A 20,126-nucleotide genomic window follows, 5' to 3' on the forward strand; every position below is an offset into this window, starting at 1 on the left:
CAAGACTGTTGGTACGACTAAAACTGGTGCACAAGCTACTAAAGCCCAAGAACAACCATGAATGTTATTCAAGAGGAGGTGGGGTTCAGGGGGTTCAGAGCAAGGGAGGGGGGTAGTACTCATTCTCTCCCAAGGGGTGGAGCTCTCACTCAGAGAGGATACTGAAGACCGAGAGAGAGAAAGTGTGTGTGTGTTTATTGAGAGGGTGTAGTAAAGGGAGCATCGAGGGTGTGTTGAGGAAGTTGAACGGGTGTGGAGAGGGCGTTAAATAGGACTGTCGGAATAAAAACTCTAAAAAAGGAAAATATCAAATTCAAATAAGATTTTTTTCAAAGGAATAAATAGTCTAAGAGTGTTTGTATCATAACAAACTTTTGATACCAAATGTACCGATTGGGTTCTCCTTAACATATAGGCTACTTATACGACGTGGGTTAATTATTAGTTAATATTAATTGCAATATATAAATCTTTCAATTTGTTTCATTTCAAAACAAAAAAATAATCATTTAATAGGATCACCCACCTCAATTTCAGCTATGATAAATTGATGCAAATTACAAAAAAAATAGGGTAAGGGGGGGGAAATTTCGGTATTTTTTTGGTTTTTTTGAAAAAAAATGGGGTAAATATTAATATTTTCAAATGAAACCAAGACCGGTAGAAAGCCCATGGAAAGGACTATCAGGTCCTAAAAGGACATTATCCTAGGACTTTTAGAAGTTTGCCGAAATTGACTGCAAAAAAGTTACCGAAAATTCCCCACCAGCGGGGGAATTTTTGGCAATTTTTTTCAACCTAAAAAAAATCGATGAAAAACGGCCAAACAGCCAGTCGAACATTAATAATCATAATTAGTATAGGTTATAGGGATTATCCACAAAAAATTTCATAATGATCGGACTATTCCTTCTATGTTAAAAATGAATTTTTTTGAAAGGCGTGAATTTTCGATTTTTTTTTTCTAAATTTTTTTTTTTTTAAACTTAAAATAATTTAAGAAATAAACGTATTTTATTACTTTTTAGGCCTGATCCTAAAAAAGCTCACATTGAACTATAGATTTAGACCAAAAAACATGAAAATTGATTAAAAATTGACCTCAATAATCGAATTTGAAAAAAATCTTGACTACATTTTAACCTTAAAAAAATTGTTGAAAAAAGGCCAAACGACCAAACAAGCGTAATAAATCATAATTAGTATAGGTTATTGGGATTAACCACAAAAAAATTCATAAAGATCGGACTATTCCTCCTATGTCAAAAATATTTTTTTTCAAAGGACCAGACATTTTGATTTTTTCCTCGCAAAAATTTGCTTCAAAAAATAAATTAATTTTTTTTTGTTTTTTATCTGTTCTATTCATTTTTAGGCCTAATTCTTAAAAAGTCCATATGGAATAATAGATTTGACAAAAGAAAACATGAAAACATGACCTTAAAAGTTGAATTTTAATTTCTTTTGAAATTACCGAAATTTCCCCCCGCGCCAACTTTGGTCATTTTTGAAAAAAATATTACCCCGATTTTAAAGCTCTCAACAGATTTGGAAAGAGCGGGCAATTCTTAGTTCAAAAGGTTTTTATGGATCAGCTCTAGGTCTTACTAATTTTTGTGTACGTCGATCTTTACACACCTACTAAAAAATTTTTCGTCCGACTTTGAGACCCAATAAGTACCCTTAATATTCATCTCACAAAAAATTCATTTTATACTTTTTGGTAGGCAATTTAATAAGGAACAAATTTGCTTTCATGTTTTTTCTGTCATTTGAAAGGAACATGGAGAAAAAAGTCATTTAATGAAGGTAGGTCGAAATTACCGAAAATAGCCCCTTACCGAAACTTCCCCCGCCTTACCCTACCTATTATGTAGATTAAAATTATTGGTTGGTAAATTTGGACTAGATAATTTAAATCAACCAACCAATATTACCTAAATTTATTAGAAGAATTTTTACAAAAGTTTAGGCATTATAGTAATTTAAAGTGCAGTCATATAAATGAATCCGCTAGTCTTTTATAAATCAAGTACAAGAAAAAACCATGCATATTTGTACTGTCTTTTTTAGAAAACACAAGAGTAAGGAAGGCAACAGTAAATATATGGTGAACAGTTCTTAGCCTCTAGAGAAAAAGAGAGAACAGAGAGAGAAAAAGAGGGCATTTGAACCACATTAGAGAGAAAGAGAGAGAAAGGGAGGGAGAAGGATTAAAAAAGGGAATGGTTAGAGGTCAATACTGAACTAGATACTCGAAAATATCCCCCCCTCCCCCCCCCCCCTAATCCAACTCTTCAAAAACTGCGGAGGATTTATTGCAACAATTTAGTTTTTCAGCTTTAACATAAAAAAACAACTTTTAAGAAAAACATATCAAAAGATTTATTTTATTTTTCAAATCATATTATGTTTGTATACTTGAAATAAATCTCGTATAGACTGGTAAACACTTGAATAATTCTCAGCCAAGCCACTTCCACCGTTCATATTGATTTGGGGCCTCAGTACCACCCCCCCCCCCCCCCCCCCACGAAATACCACACCCAACCCATTTACCACGCCCAACACCTCCCCTCCCCTCTCTACTATGTAAATTTTAGAGTGGTATGGGATTCATCCCCCCTCCCCCCAAAGGAAAACCCATATTTTTGTTTGCAACAGAGTGTATTGCATATATGTATTGAAGAGCTTATATTAGTTGCCTAAAAAGACCAATAATTACAACACTTTTTATGCAAAACCAGCTCTAAAGTCTACTGTCACACTACAGAATCACGTAACCTAAGTCCCCTACATATAATGTAAGTATTTTACTTCACCTACTGTAGAAAAATATTATATATATTTGATACACATATTAACAATTACGCAGCCACTCCTAAAACCACTTTGATAACTATGTATTACGTTTCAGGTAAAAAATCTGTCCTAAATTATAACTAAGCACTAACATTGAGCCTTAATAAGGTATAGCCAACAAGCGAAATAAATATAAAATAATATTTTTGGGGTAGACAAAAAAGGTCGTCTTTTCTACGAAGAGTTGCCCCCCCCCCCCATCCAAATACAAGATGCAGATATTTATTTAATTAAGCTTCTTTAATACCTGTTTATACGAAGCAATACCTGATTTTTTAGCTTTCTAGGATGTTTATAAAAAATATACCTAGATAAAATTAAAGAGAAGCAGTAACCCTTAATAATTTTTCACCAAACTTACAAGTGCTTCTTAACACATATATAATATATTAACAAACCATTTTAGAATGAATCTGAAATAGTCACATATAAATACTACTAAATAATAAAGAGAAAACTTGAAATAGAAAATATTAATAAGTCTATTTTTACAAAATATTTCAATATTTTACATAGTTTAAACAATAATAATAAAGCAGCATATTTCAAATTAAACATTCATGTACCAAATATATTTACTATCACAGAAATAGGGAAAATCCTTCAGGGATATAGGGATAGGGAAATAAAAATATACTACATACAAAACGTAATTCAAAGCGAAACTTTCTACAAAAAAAAGTTCTTGATTTATAATACACCCCTAGAGGCCTCTAAGAACATTTACGAGATAGAATAAAGTTGTTGTTTTGTTTTTTTTTGGGGGGGGGGAATGATTTCTCTTGGGAGGGTTAAGGTACCTTCCCCCAAAATTGTTGTAGTCTTCCCTAAGTTACAAAAAGGTTCACTGTAAAGGAGAACCACATCAGTTCAGCGGTTAGCAAGATCTTTAACTACACCCTGAGAGACATGCATCTTGTTAATTTTATATAAGGACTCCCTTATAGATTACTGATTATTTTTTATTTACCTATACCCTATATCCCTGCAAACCTTACACAACAAAAACACGTCACTGTTACAAAATTGACAAAAATGTAGGTATGACGTTTCAGTTAACTTAATATTGAGGAGCTATTGTATTTTCTTTCCTAATAACATTAATTAAAATAATAATATTTAATTATGTCATTTATCAAATCCAGGGTTTAAAGAATATGGCATAAAACTATCAAGTCTTTAATTTTTCAAAACGTTATGTTTTCTAGAATTTTATCATGCAAAAGCTATTTGTTAGTTTACGAGTTCTCATTTGACTGCAGGAAAAATCCCTCTAAAAAATCTTTCAAAAAATGTCAAATTTTCAACTATGACTGTTTTTTTATCAGGAAAAAAAGGATTAACATTCAAAAGAAAAGTAATTTCTTCAAACAAAAATTTTTGCGAATGAATTTAAGTCTAATAGAAATTTTATTAAAGCATTAATTTTGTAGTTTTGACTTAATAAAGGCATTTGATGGATAATCATGGAGGAAGTGGTTTACTCTCATATCAAAAGAATGATTGACAACCAACTTTATAATAAGAGCTTTTTTTTCTTTAGATGCCTTATCCTTGATATCCCTGATTCTTCACACTCTGTAACGGAAGAATTAATTTTCTATACAATCTTTTCATGACAGTAAATTTCTCATTTTTTAAAGCGAAGCTATTCTATAATTAGGGTCGGTCCGTCCTTCCGTTACGGTTAGCTCTTTTCATTAATTTAAACAGGTTAGAATTGTCCTATCGACTTTAAACTTTGCATGATGATTCCTATAACAGTAAAGTACGACTTAGAAAGCGCAGCAACTCTATAATTGTTACTAGAAAGTACCTACACCTATTTAAAACATGCTGATTTTTTTATTTTTTTTACAACAAATTTTTTTTTGTTCAAATCCGATTCAATTGATTCCTAATACAGCAAGGTAAAATATCATAAGCCTCTCTATAATCAAGTCCTTTTGGTATGTCCTTAAACAGTATCATTTATGCAGTTTTGCAACAAATTTGCTTACAATTTTGTTTAGATTTATGCATTAATATTCTGCTTATTCAGTTCTGACACTCTAGTGTTAATGTTCGTTTGTCTTCCCATTTCAGAGCTTCGCTTTTATGGATGTTGTCATCCTTGTTTCAGAATATTTCTTTGGGAAGGGAAATATATTCTGTTAAACAAATAGACAACAGGGAAATGGCAATGGAGATTAATTGATGATGAAAAAATAAAATGGGGGCAACACTGAAACATCACATTTACATAAAAGATGGGTCATCATCCAGACTTTCTGCCAATTTCTTCACGTGGTAAAATAGTTTTTTTTATATATTCTCCTAATTGTTTTTTTTAGAAAACTAAATCCAATCCCACATAATTCATTACTAACATATAAGAGATAATTCTATAACATAAATATTTATCAAAACATTCTAAATTCTTAATATTTTACTCAACAATAGTTCGCCTATTTTATAAAAAATTACAAAAAAAATTCATTAGAATGGGGAAAGAAATTAAGAAAAGATAAAATTCTAAATTTTTTAAAGATTCAAAATCTAAGAATATAAATTGTAAAACAGAGAAAATAAACGCCTTCGTTGGTCTAAATGCTAAACTACAACCAGTTATTACAAAGGTAGGACAACAGACGATAAATTAAGTTCTACTGAGCTAAGAATCATAGTTAGTCATGAAAATAGATTCTATTACTAAATTCACTAGGTAGATAGAGAGAAGTATATTTAGATTCAATATTACAGTGTGACTTTGGAACCGATTAATATCCGCTGGATTAGAACCGATTCTCAGTCAAACTGAAAAATCATGTATGGCATTGTATTACGGACGACTTTCTACAAATATTAAATTTGAAATCATAAAATTAACACTAGTTTTGTTAGCCCGGGTTTTCAGACCCCGGGGATAAAAAAGGATGGATTTTCAGCTTATAATTTTTTATTTTAATATCCGCGGAAAGCAGTCTAAAATACGATGCGATACATAACTATTATACATTTTATATTGCAAATTTTAACATCTTAAATAGAAAATAAGATTCATAATATTAATAAAACCACTTACAAAACAATGAGCAATAGAAAAGTATCAAATAATATGTTTTAATTCCTAAAAATAATCATAAAAGTCAAGGGGGGCATTTCTCACCAACCATGTTGGTATTATTTATGTGATCAAAGGACACATAAAACATTTTGGTGTATGAATATTATAAAAAAAAGGTTAATGGCAAAATTTATAGTTCGATAGAAGATTTCTATCTAACTCAAATTTAGATATAAAATAATCACAAATGTATTTCGAAAAAAACTAGGTAGCGAAAAATGCCTATCCTATCGACTTGAACTCATTCAATTAAAAATATTTTCATAAATAGTTATCATATTATCTTAAAGCACAACAATATTTATAAAAGGTACTTAAATTCATTTAGAATCATTTCTTAGCTAATATTTAAATTCTACATTCTCATTATTTAAGTACAAAAATAAAGAGGCACATTAGAATAGTTTTATACTTGTATATTAATTTCACCTATTGTAAATTGTACTTTTAATTTAAGTAATGTCTAATATATTATAATTTATTGTTATTATGCTATAATAAAGACTGTTAGTTACATTATTACTACATTTCACTACATTACAATTTAAACTATTACAGTGGAGATTTTGAATTCATCTTTATTCACTTGAGTGATCATTTTACTTTTTCCTCATACTACAATTTCTTTAAGTTCACAAAAATAGGATTTTTCAACAAAGATATAAAGCAATTCAATTTCTTTTCAATAAGAACATACATGACAAAACATAATCATCACAAGTAATAAAAAGTTAATTCAAAATCCCTACTGTAAAATTAATAATATTAAATGCAATTATAACTTGCTTTATAAATAATTTCAGAATCAATGTTTGTCATGCACTGGTAACATTTTATTAAATAATATCTTAACTTAACAATTCTACTTAACTTTTATCTTAATAAAATTAAGAAAATTTAACATATTTTATTTCTAGTTTAGAGACAAATATAGAATTTAATTTGTTTCATAACAGTTTTTTTTATATTTAAATTCTTAAAATATATAATATGGCTAATGAAATTCCTCTGTCGCTTAAAACTTTTAGCAAAACATTTTCTTCCTAGATTCAGGTTATTTTCTTTTTACCCCCGAAAAATTTGAGATTAGTTGATGGCTGGCAACAATATGTTTGTATTGTCTATTTGATGTCTAAATTTGATATCTATTATATATCTTGTGTATCTGTCTACACTACATATGGGCCATTTCAACTGTAGTTACGGTGGTCGCATTGTCCATACTTGAAGCCCTGAAAAAAATAAATACAATCCTTATAATAAAGTAAGATGATCAGAGTGTGTCTCTTTGTACCGAAGGATCTCGCTAACTGCTGAACAATGTCTTTACAATGTAGCTTTTCATAGTTCCTTGGAAGGTTTATAACTGTTTTGAGGAGGGTACCACCACCCTACTAGTACCAAGAGAAATCGCCAATATTTAAAAGTGGCACTAAGATATATAAGACAAGAAAAATTGTGGTTTTAAGTTATCTTAAGGGATAGGACAATCCTTACAATAAAGTAACAGGATGCGTGTTTGTCTATTTGTCTGTCTGTTTGTTTGTACCGAAGGATCTCGCTAACCTCTGAACCGATCGGGTTCTCCTTAACAGGGTAGCTTCTCCTAGGTCCCGATTTAGCGAGGCTACCACCACACTTCCTTAAGAATTCACCCCTAGAAAAAAATTACCCCCCCCCCCAAAAAAAAAAACCCCACATTCTTTTACTTTTTCTTTTAAAATCTCAAATAATAAATTGAGTTATCAAATTCGACTCCCTCTCCTCAAGTACCCCTAGAGGCCTCTAGTTGACGATAAACTAAAAAACATTCCCAACTATTAAGTTTAGACACTGCTAGATTGAACCAACTGATCATAATTAAATAAAAAACCCAAATCTTTAGAGCAACGCATGAGAGACCATGTTTATAAAACTATGAGTAACAGTGTAATTTACAGTCCTTTCTTCTCCCTCCCTGGTAGTTCCTTAGTGAGAATTGCGATAAATAAAAAGAATATGATTGTCTTTACCTTGGAAGTCTAGGTTGTCCATTACCGTTTGAGGCAATATAACCAGAATTAGAGGCGGTCAAACTTTTCTTTTTCTTCTTTTCCATATCCCTAAAATTAAATGTATCTTAATTATCAAGTTTTAAAAAGCAGTTGCCTGAAAGTTTAAGAAAAAATCCCCCATTTCATTTCAATTACTAAAACGTATACCTCTAACCATGCGAGACCCTACAGCTACGGGGTAATAGCCCCCGATGGCTCTTCTAACCTTTACTCAACCTAACATAACATCAAGAATTTTTTTTAATAATTTGAAGTGTTCGCAAAAAAACCAGTTATTATGATGTTTCTTAGGGAAGAATCAGTAAATGTAATGTTAAAACTACGAACACTAATGATTACAAAAACCTTTACTAAACATACCTGAAGTATCTTCTTTCCTTGACAGCTTGTACAACATCAGATGGCCAGAATGTGTTCTCTATCACCCGACAAAAAACCCTGAAATATCAAATTGATAAAGGGGACTATCCACGAACAAGAGCAAGTGATTCTAAGCACCTTCCAGGATTGATCTATAGTATTTTTTTTAATAAATATACTAGGTTTATGTTTAATATTTGCTTTATCGACTAAAAAGTTAGGTTTCACCATGGCTTTATATGAAAAAAACTTAGAAATGTTAAGCATTGTTTGGTGCAATATCATCAAATGTTTTGATGAGTTCAAACTGTTGTTTAAAATCTTTGACACAAAAGTATATTATTTTAATTAAAAATGTATATTTAGAAAAAGGTTTGGTATCTTGTAATATTGTAAACAGTTTAATTAATGTACTTTTGCAATTTACAGCATTTGATACTTTTCTGCCGTGTTATTTTATTTTGTCCTTTGAACTCAACAAAGCGTTGGATGATATTGCTTTTAAAAATGTTTACATTTCAAAATTTTTTCATATAAAACCATGGTGAAACCTAACTTTCGAGACGATAAACCAAATATCAAACATAAACCTAGTATATTCACTAAAAAAATACTATGGATAAATGCTGGAAGGTGCTTAGAATCACTTGCTCTTGATCGTGGATAGTTCCCTTTTACTACTAGAGTGAAACACATTTTCTAAAATATTTCGAATTGATTTTTTGGTGGAAACAAATTGATACTTTAGTGGGTTGTGGGTTAACAATCATTAAAATTAAGTCATATTTCTATTATTAATAACAATTATGTTTACATAAGTATTTCATAGATCTTTGTTTATAAATATTTTTTTAAGTAAATTAAAATACTTGGGTAAAGTTAAAGCTAGCAAATATTTTGTACTTTTTTGGACATAGTAAATTAATTATGAAGATCTGCACTACAAGAAAAACTGTTTTACCTTGGTAAAGCAGAAACTACCATTGTTAAAGCTAAGACTAGATAATGTTTTGGGTCTGATAGAGAATGCTGCATCACCATATACGGGTTTGTTACACCTGAAAATAAAAAAAATATTTGTTTGTGAATTTTAGACCTAAAGGAAGCATTTGATACTACACAATTTTATAAATATATTAAATCTAGGTACATTATGTTATTGTATATGATAGGGAATTCTGTTTCACTTATATACAGAGATCTTAATGGATAAGACAATGTTTGCCACACCTATACAATGTAAAATTTTAATTTGTGTATTTTAGACTTGTATAAAGCATTTGATACATACAATTTTACACTTATATAAGTATAAATAAATATTGTTGTTATACGATAGGGAATGCTGTATAATTGTTGATTAACTCTGGGAATTTTTTTTCCTTATCTGTCTCTAATACCATACGTTAAATGGATTTTTATCATTTTTCAAAACCGGTTTTGATCAAGCGAAAAATTCGGAGTTATGCTGGAATTTACTTGTCTATACCTGCACAATCAGAGCAAACAGCATTGTAGATGAGACCAAAGGCCAGGTATAATCCAACAGAGATCAGCATGGCTAACCAGTGCACAATGGTCTACAATATAAATCAGCATCAGTTAAATCCAGGGATCTTAAGGGATACGACTAATGGATAATAAACTGATTTATGTTTGGATTTAAAGTTTGGACACTTCACGCTACTGGTTGTATCAACAAATCAATGACAATAAAAGTACCCAAAAGTTTTAAGCCAACGAATAAGAAGACAGCATTTTTATACAACATTTTGGGACCAGTAAAAATTACAGTCCAATATCCCCTCCAGTCCTGGGTAAAGGGGGGGGTTTTTAATGCAACCATCTCGTAATCAGTGATTAAATGGCACTTAGAATTCGAATTTCGATCTGAAATTTTGCATGAGTAATCCTTGGTAGGTCTATTTTCCCTAAATCGAATAAAAAGTTGGAAAAGTATCGGCTGGCGGCTGGCAGCTCAGCCGTTTAGCCGTTTTTTGCCTATTTTCAGGGCAAATTCATCATTAATTACATAGGAATCAACTTTTAAAGAAATATTTTTGGTCTAATTCATGGTAAATGATAGCAATAACCATTTTTAAAATTTCTTGTACCAGCTGCTAAACGGCTGGAACCGGCTGAAAACGGCTGGGAGCTGCCAAGAGTATGAAGGGTAATTATGGCTTGTGACGTGTCTAGGGGTAGGTTTTTATGGCTGCTGAGCTCAAAAATACTTCCAAAAATAGTGGCCGCTCATCCATATGGCAGCTGGGTAACAGCTGCAGCTCAGCTGGGAGCGGCCAAGAGTAGAATGAGTAGATAGGGCTTGTGATGTGTCTAATGGTAGGTTTTTATGGGTGCTGAGCTCAAAAATACTACCAAAAATAGTGGCAGCCCATCCATATGGCAGCTGGGTAACAGCTGCAGCTCAGCTGGGAGCCGCCAAGAGTATGAAGAGTAATATGGCTTGTGACGTGTCTAGGGGTAGGTTTTTATGGCTGCTGAGCTCAAAAATACTTCCAAAAATAGTGGCTGCCCATCCATATGGCGGCTGGATAACAGCTGCAGCTCAGCCAAGAGTAGAATAAGTATCAAGGAATCTATCCATATGGCAGCTCAGCTGGGAGCGGCCAAGAGTAGAATAATTATATAGTGCTTGTGACGTGTCTAGGGGTAGGTTTTTATGGGTGCTGAGCTCAAAAATGCTACCAAAAATAGTATCGGCCCATCCATATGGCAGCTGGGTAACAGCTACAGCTCAGCTTGGAGCGGCTAAGAGTAGAATGAGTAGATAGGGATTGTGACGTGTCTAGGGGTAGGTTTTTATGGGTGATAAGCTCAAAAAAACTACCGAAAATAGTGGTGGTCCATCCATATGGTTGCTGGGTAACAGGGGTTGGTCTGAGCTCAAAAATACTGTAGCATAGCCGAAATAATGACAAACAGATTTTTTACTAATGATAATGTATTAATTCAATTACAGGTTAAATGATTATAATATTGAAAAATATTAAAAATATGATAATTAACACTATATAACTCAATGCACTTTTGTCTGTGTCAATTCCCAAAGCAAGTGATCTTGCTCCAAGAAGGTTACACACAAGACTGCCAGAGCTTCTCTCTGTTTGTGCTCTGCAACATTGATGACGTAGGTTTGTTTCCATATTACAACACCATATTTTCTACAATACTACCAAAAATAGTGGCAGCTCATCCATATTGCAGCTGGGTAACAACTGCAGCTCAGCTGGGAGCAGCCATGAGTAAAATGAGTACATAGGGCTTGTGACGTGCCAAGAGGTAGGTTTTATAGGTGCTAAGCTAAAAAAAATACCAAAAATAGTGGTGGCCCATTCATATGATTGCTGGGTAACAGCTGCAGCTGTGCAGTAAGCCGTTGTTTAAGACTCAGCTGTAAGCACTTTTGGGACTATTGAAGGATAACCAAATATTGAATATTTCAGTATTGATTTAGTTGTTAAACAGCTAAAATTGGCTGAGAACAGTAACCAACAGATAAAAGTAAAAGTTTAAGACATAGCTTGTGATGTGTGGGGTAAGTTTTTATGGGTGCCAAGCTTATTAATACTCCCCAAAAATAGAAAGGCCCATCCATATGTCATCGGGGTAACGGCTGCTGCTCAGCTGTAGCTGTTACCCAGCGTCCATATGGATGGGCCCCCACTATTATTGGTAGTATTTTTGAGCTCAACACCCCCATAAAAAGTTAATAACCTACCCCTAGAAATGTCACATGCTATATCTACAACATATACTTTTGCTGTTGATAACTGTTTTCAGACGTTTTTGGTAGTTTTTAGTGAAATCTAGAAATTAGAAAAGTGTTACTAGTAATATGTCCATGAAATAAAGTTATAATGTAAATTGGGAGAAGTTTAATTCTACTGAAATAATAAATTTTTTGATATTCTCCTTGACACATCACAAGCTATGTCTTAAACTTTTACTTTTATCTGTTGGTAACAGTTCTCAGCCAATTTCAGCTGTTTAACAACTAAATCAATACTGAAATATTCAATATTTAGTTATCCTTCAATAGTCCTAAAAAGTGCTTACAGCTTAGTCTTAAACAACGGCTTACTGCACAGCTGCAGATGTTACCCAGCAACCATATGGATGGGCCACCACTAGTTTTGGTATTTTTTTTTGAGCTTAGCAGCCATAAAAACCTACCCCTTGACACGTCACAAGCCCTATGTACTCTTTCTACTCTTGGCTGCTCCCAGCTGAGCTGCAGTTGTTACCCAGCTGCCATATGGATGAGCCGCCACTATTTTTGGTAGTATTTTTGAGCTCAACACCCCCATAAAAACCTACCGTTACACATGTCACAAGCCCTATCTACTCATTCTACTCTTGGCAGCTCCTAGCTGAGCTGCAGCTGTTACCCAGCTGCAATATGGATGGGCCGCTACTATTTTTGGTAATAATTTCAGCTCAGCTTTCATAAAAACCAACCCCTAGACACGCCACAAGACCTATCTTCTCATTCTGCTCTTGGCCACTCCCAGCTGAGCTGCAGCTGTTACCCCACTGCCATTTGGATGGGCCACCCTATTTTGAGTAGTATTTTTGAGGTCAGCACCCATAAAAACCTACCACTAGACACGTCATAAGCCCTATCTACACATTTTACTCTTGGCCACTCCCAGCTAAGCTGCAGCTGTTACCCAGCTGCCATATGGGTGGGCCACCACTCTCTTATGTAGCATTTTTAAGGTCAGCACCCATAAAAACCTAACAATAGATACGTCACAAGCCTTATGTACTCATACTACTCTTGGCCGCTCCCAGCTGAGCTGCAGCTGTTACCCAGCTGCCATATGGATGGGCCTCCACTATTTATGGTAGTATTTTTGAGCTCAGCACCCATAAAAACCTACCCCTAGACATGTCACAAGCCCTATCTACTTATTCTACTCTTGGCCGCTCCCAGCTGAGCTGCAGCAGTTACCCAGCTGCCATATGGATGGGCGGCCACTATTTTTGGAAGTATTTTTGAGCTCAGCAGCCATAAAAACCTATCTCTAGACATGTCACAAGCAATATCTACCCTTCATACTCTTGGCAGCTCCCAGCTGAGCTGCAGCTGTTACCCAGCTGCCATATGGATGGGCCGCCACTATTTTTGGTAGTATTTTTGAGCTTAGCACCCATAAAAACCTACCACTAGACACGTCACAAGCCCTATCTACACATTTTACTCTTGGCCGCTCCCAGCTGAGCTGCAGCTGTTACCCAGCTGCCATATGGATGGGCCGCCACTATTTTTGGTAGTATTTTTGAGCTCAGCACCCATAAAAACCTACCATTAGACACGTCACAAGCCCTATCTACTCATTCTACTCTTGGCCGCTCCCAGCTGAGCTGCAGCTGTTACCCAGCTGCCATACGGATGAGCGGCCACTATCTTTGGAAGTATTTTTGAGCTCAGCAGCCATAAAAACCTACCCCTAGACACGTCACAAGCCATAATTACCCTTCATACTCTTGGCAGCTTCCAGCCGTTTTCAGCCGGTTCCAGCCGTTTAGCAGCTGGTACAAGAAATTTTAAAAATGGTTATTGCTATCATTTACCATGAATTAGACCAAAAATATGTCTTTAAAAGTTGATATCTATGTAATTAATGATGAATTTGCCCTGAAAATAGGCAAAAAACGGCTAAACGGCTGAGCTGCCAGCCGCCAGTCGATACTTTTCCAACTTTTTATTCGATTTAGGGAAAATAGACCTACCAAGGATTACTCATGCAAAATTTCAGATCGAAATTCGAATTCTAAGTGCCATTTAATCACTGATTACGAGATGGTTGCATTAAAAACCCCCCCCTTATTTAATATACAATATTAGTTAATTTAAAGTGTAAGATCTTTTAAACGCTTTAAAAGATACTTTACAACATATCCAAGTTTAAAAATAGTTTGCTTCTATACCTAATCTTTATTTTTGGTGGATGAAAAGTAAAACATTAATCTTACCCAAGATTTAGTTTCTACTCCTAGTTGAACCAGCATGACTGCAATACACTGGGAACACACAAGAGTTCCCCATTCCCATATACCAACATTACTCCCAATATAAGTACCTAAATTAAATATCAAATTGTCCCTAAAGATCTCTAAAACAGAAAGTCATGGCAGTAATCATTGTGAAAAATAATTCTGGCCTTAGTTTTAGTTTACCAATAACAAATACCTAAATCAAATACATTTCCCATTAGGTATAAGCTATTTCAGTTTGAGCGCTTTCGCCTTAGTTTTCAAGATAGTTGTACAAAACCTTTTGTATTACGTAAGTTTCTACTTAATATTTCAAGTATTGTCAATAAATCACGTAATGGCATTTTGAAGGTAGCTGACTTAATTATATGCAATTTTCATTCTTTTTTACATTCTTAAAATAATTGGTTAAAATAGAGTTTAGCTAACGTTTTACTTACTAGATCCAAAGAGAATTGAAATATTACCATGAGCAATGAAGTACAAGCATATTGACTGATACAGAGCCTCCGCCATATTTATCCAGAAACTGTACGGTTTGTACACTGTACTCATTCTAAAATAATGGATGTAGAATATACGTGGATATTATGACAGGAGAAAAATTGTTGTTAAATTAGGTTTTAACTTCCCCTTGCCTTTATTGGTTGGACCGTTTATCCAGTAGGAGGGGAGGGGATGAGGTAAAGGAGGGGTATGGGGGAAATCGTTATTTTAGCCCGCTAAAGGGTACACTTCATTATAGAACATGAAAGTGTAGTGTAAAATCCAAGTAATAATAAAACCATTCTTACAGTTAGTCTACACTCTACATACACAATTAACCACCTTTCCCGTATGGCTTCGATATCGATTAATATCCGCTGGATTAGAACCTGTTCTCGGCCATACTGAAGAATCATGTATAGTATTAAATTACAGACAATTTTCCACAAATATTGAAATAAAAATCCTGACCAAATTAGGTTTTTATTTGAGTAGGTATCCAAGGTAAGTTATCTATTATACGACGCAATAAATATCTATTATTTTTTTTGCAACACAGAATGGTCGAGTGCTTTCATTAAGGATTATTTTAGTTAAAAATATTATGCCTCAAACTTATATAACAGAATAAGAACTAGGTACTAAAATTTATTTTTATCAAAAAATATTCAGATATGTAAAAGTTAAATTAGATTTAGTGTAAAATAACGAAAATATGACGTAAACCCAACGATTTGTCCCCTTTTCCCTAATTTCAGGGCTCGGCAGCCGCGCCTCAGTCGCGCATAAACCTCAAACTTAAACTTGTCGGTGTGCAAAACATAAAATTCTAAAAAGATTGACTGTCTCTTAGTCACCGGTTTAGACATCAAGCTGAATTTTAAAGTTATAACAGTGAGATTTCACAGAAGCCGAGCCATGCTTAATTTACCTGCCGACGCTGTACAACTTTGGTTTGGCAATAAGCAGATCAGCGGGTGCATTACGGTCAAACACACCAATGGCCACCGGGGGCAGGCTGGTAAACAGGAGGTTGAACAGCATAAGGTACATTTGGTCAATCATAACTTGTCCAGACCAGCCGTTAAACAGCTGATACCTAGATAAGGGAAAACATTACACACTGGATTATCTAATAAAACAAAGATTATCTATGAATTTGAAGGCACCTTTTAATTTTAGCCTTGTAGTTATATTTTTTGACTTGGATATTAGATACATACATATTATTAAAGCTAATGTTTAAGATAATCAGTAAAATATTCAGATACCTATCTAACACAAAAGCAATTTTCATTTTTGGTAACATTCATTTTTTAAAAAGCAGTTACCCTTTTTTGAAGTAAAATATCACAGAAATTTAAATCACTAAATAACAGCTGAATATATCCATTGCCAATCAAAGCTATGGACCGAGGATGCAAGCTTTTCCGGAGTGGTCCTAGCCGGGGAGATGGAGAAGAAGTCCCCGGGCAAACCTGCATCAACTAAACCTGCTTGACCACCATTTAAAGCTAACTTTCTTTGGTAACTCTAGGCTTTATATGAAAGTTATTTACCTTATTAAATAATCAAAATATAATAATAAAGAAAAACTTACCAGAAGCAAACAAAAACAAAAGTGGCATTCTTGTAGAAAAAGTGTAGGACCATTCTCGCTAGGCGGTCATAGCACCAGTGCCCGTGAACAAGGAGCAGCCTCTCAACAAAACGGAACCTGCTGACCGCAAAGTCAGCCGCCATGACAGCTTGCATACCCTCCTGTAATTATTAAAGGATTATTAAGAAAATAAAGGCCGGGTTCTCTAAAAGTGCGTAGGTAGTAGAGTACAGAAACCCTCCCCACCTTCAAGAATAATGGGGGGGGGTCCTTTAATCTTTTTTGTTTTAGATTGTTCTAGATACGATAATGGGATTACGAGATTGATGTAAAAATCCCCCCTCCCTCCCCCTAAAAAACAATTTTGTACCTGTCCAGAAATTCCGACGCCTATGTCAGCTGTTTGAATCATAGAAACATCGTTAGCTCCATCACCTAAGAGACAAAAAGTTAACGATATAAAGAAATTATTACACTTATTTTATCAATATTCATTTTATTTAACTTTTGAGTTTTGAATATTAACAAATATGTTTAAAGGACACAAGGATGAAAGCATTTAAGAGAAGCGTAGTCAAAAGAAAGTTATTTGGAAGCTTCCTGGTATAGCAAGGAAAAAATAACATTTCCCACAATTGAAAGACTTGCAGACAGACAAACGTACAATCTGGTTTAATCTGGTTTAGATATTGCCTCAGCCTAAAAAATTATATTTCCCCAAAAGTATTCGAGGAAATACGGAAATCCAAAAGGACTTATAAGCTACAAAAACAAACTCACCGATAGCAAGCGTATGCATTTTCAGTTCAGTTTTGACAATCCTGACAATGTATGCTTTCTGCAGGGGGGTGGCACGACACCCCAACACGGCACAACATTGCTCAGTTAGTTCCAGGAATAGTTCCTACAGAAAAATACTTTGATGAACATTTGATGATTATCCGTATGTAAAAATAATAGGATGTCTCTCTGTCTATGAATGTGAGTGTAACAAAGGATCTTAATAACTGCTGAACTAATATCATGGTTCTCCTTATCTTCTCAGAGGTCTAGAGAATGCACCAGCACCCTAGCATCCCAAGAGAAATCACCCCTAGAAAAAAATTTTAACCCCGAAAAATTATTTTTACTGTTACTTTTTAAAATGAAAATTATAAGTGGAGGGTCCCTCTCTTTCTCCTTCAGTGGCTTAGCTGGATGTATGTATGTTCGTCCAGTAATATCTTGTAAATGTCTTAACCAATAGGTCCACCATTCTTAGTTAAGTTTAGTATTGTTCCAAAGCAGGTTTTAGTCTATTTTGCGGGTAAGATAAAAAACAAACCTGTATATTGGCACGTTTATCCAAAATATAGACCAATGTCTTTCCATCCACCACCAGGGCTCTTTTCTCTCTGGTCCTGGTGGAATGTTTTGCCTGATCCAGGTAGTTTCTGATGGATGATTCTGCAGCATCACGACTCCTTAATAGGGAAAGGGTCAAAGGGCGTGCAGAACTGAAGTGCTTTTTACATTAGAGTAAAACAGTAGAGGGGGAAGGGGTTAAATAACTGTATGTCCCCATCCCAATTACCTTGTACCGACTCTCAATGGGGTCTTTGTAAATCAACCAATAGTGTCGGGAGTATTAACACAGCCAAGTAGCAGGAAACAATTCGATAGCAAATAAAAGGTCCTTGGAAAAGTGGAGGAAGTAGTTATCTGTATATACATCTATACTGTAGATCTGTTTTCTTTACATCACGTTTAAGATATTTGTTTAATTGTCTACTTAATAATTCCCTAAAGACGTTTAAAAGGGATTCAATTTTGCTATGTCAGGTGCGTGACAATCATAATTGAAGTATTTAAAATGCCTACAATTTTACTTTTATTAAAAATAACAGTATCTTAGTATTTAGACTAATGTTTCCTTTGGTAACAATTACGGCAGCCATGCTAAACTTAATTTAGAAGACAGTTTAAAATCTAGAAGCATAATACGATGCTATACATGATTTTTCAGTATGATTGAGAACCGGTTCTAATCCAGCGGATATAAGTTGGTTTCGAAGCCAAACTGGAGTGGAAATACTATTTTTACCTTGAATTTAGTTTAATGATCTCCATATTTTGTGTAAAAAGCTTGCAGCTGTAGGCAATGTTGATTGCAGTTTCCTGGAGAGAAAAAAATATTTATTTGATTTCAGGGGATATATCAATTGTAGTCATAATTTAGTTAAGTTATGCAGTCTTCTTTATATATCTTTTGAACTTATCATTTGTACAACTAAAACTTTGAAATTTTGGTGCTTTCCCTAAAAGTAATTATCGAGCCCTGATCAAACCCCAAATTTTAAAAATAAATTATAATATTATTTATTTTATCTTTAATGCCTAACCCCTGCGGGGGAACTAACTGTGCGGGTACTTAAACCTTGAGTGCCCCTATCCTTACGAGGCAAAATTTGCGGCTTTTAGTTAAATAAATTAAAAACTTTTAGAAAGATTATCATAAAGACTCATTCTTAAGGAAGGGTTCTGCAGTCCTTGATAGAAATTATGCTGACTTAATATTTCAAATGAGAAGAAAATACAAGATCATTATTAGAAAAGTTAAATTGGATTAGTTTTGATTACTACTTAATATCTTGGTAAAGCATAAGAAGATTTATCCTTTTCGTAATAAAAAAAAGGATGACAACATCCATAAAAGCTTTGAAACGGTAGGACAAACGCACATTCATACTTGTAGAGTATCATAACTGAATACATAGGCGTCCAAGGGGGGGGGTAATGGGCCATTTGGCACCCCCAAACGATTTTGGGGGTGCCGTAGGCACCCCCAAAATTTTGTGAACAATACCCCCCCCAAAAAAAAATTACCCCTACCTTGGGGGTGCCGTAGGCACCCCCAACGATTTTGGGGGGGGTATTTACCCCCCCAAACGATTTTTGGGGGGGTAATTACCCCCCCCAAAATAAATGTTCTTTAAAAAAAAATTTTGGGGGGGGGGGTATTTACCCCCCCCAAATTGAATGTTCTTAAAAAAAAATTTACTGAAAATTTTTTTTTTGGGGGGGGAGGGAGTAATACCCGCCTTCCCCCCCCCCCCCTAAAAAAAGTCATAGTGTGACTCGAGCCTTGAGGTGTAATATTTTTTATGTTCCTCGTTTGGTCTCCTAATAGTTAATGAAAAGTATATCCTAAATGGCTTTTGATAGTTTATTTTAGGATAGGTTATATTGGTTTAGGTGATTGCCCCACATGGTTAAGCAATTGGCCCCCCGCAGGGGCTAGAAATAGGAGAGAAGCTTGTGTGAAAAAAACAAAGAAACGCCCCTTAAAGAGCGTTGCCACAAAAGGGACTATACCCCAATATAGTCCAACCAGTTAAAACAGTTCTTAACCATGATAACAAAAAATTTAATAGTTTGATCATGTTTTATTTGCTTGGGCCTTTATAAGGGCTAAAACCATCCCGGGGATCTATGATGTAATTGTAAAGCACTGAGGATTCCATAAAATAGATACCTAACTAAATTAAATATTTCATTAAATAATGAAAAAGAATTTCTATAGGCGATTTCTTTTGGGAGGATGTCAGGGTGTCTCAAAACTAGTTATAAAACTTACCAGGACCTATAAGACGCT

At 34.3% G+C, this 20,126-nt stretch overlaps 1 protein-coding gene across 1 annotated transcript in view; it reads right to left on the bottom strand.

The window, feature by feature from the left end:
• Positions 1–3,326: 3,326 nt before the first annotated feature.
• Positions 3,327–20,126, bottom strand: part of LOC145333833 (phospholipid-transporting ATPase VD) — a 63,991-nt gene continuing 47,191 nt past the window's right edge. The window contains exons 40-55 of the mRNA XM_080179088.1: positions 18,576–18,649; positions 17,817–17,955; positions 17,273–17,396; positions 16,863–16,927; positions 16,493–16,653; positions 15,824–15,991; positions 14,874–14,962; positions 14,386–14,492; positions 9,872–9,962; positions 9,344–9,440; positions 8,383–8,460; positions 7,981–8,070; positions 6,718–7,200; positions 6,204–6,517; positions 5,927–5,971; positions 3,327–3,953 (exon numbers count right to left, since the gene is read on the bottom strand). Of these exons, the coding sequence (XP_080035214.1) occupies positions 7,143–7,200; positions 7,981–8,070; positions 8,383–8,460; positions 9,344–9,440; positions 9,872–9,962; positions 14,386–14,492; positions 14,874–14,962; positions 15,824–15,991; positions 16,493–16,653; positions 16,863–16,927; positions 17,273–17,396; positions 17,817–17,955; positions 18,576–18,649 (1,341 nt within the window). The 3' untranslated portion in view covers positions 3,327–3,953; positions 5,927–5,971; positions 6,204–6,517; positions 6,718–7,142. The remainder of the gene's footprint in view (positions 3,954–5,926; positions 5,972–6,203; positions 6,518–6,717; positions 7,201–7,980; positions 8,071–8,382; positions 8,461–9,343; positions 9,441–9,871; positions 9,963–14,385; positions 14,493–14,873; positions 14,963–15,823; positions 15,992–16,492; positions 16,654–16,862; positions 16,928–17,272; positions 17,397–17,816; positions 17,956–18,575; positions 18,650–20,126) is intronic.

This window comes from Acartia tonsa, chromosome 12 (genome assembly GCF_053477335.1).
Source record: "Acartia tonsa isolate MP-2025a chromosome 12, ASM5347733v1, whole genome shotgun sequence".
In the NCBI taxonomy this organism is placed as follows: Eukaryota; Metazoa; Arthropoda; class Copepoda; order Calanoida; family Acartiidae; genus Acartia; species Acartia tonsa.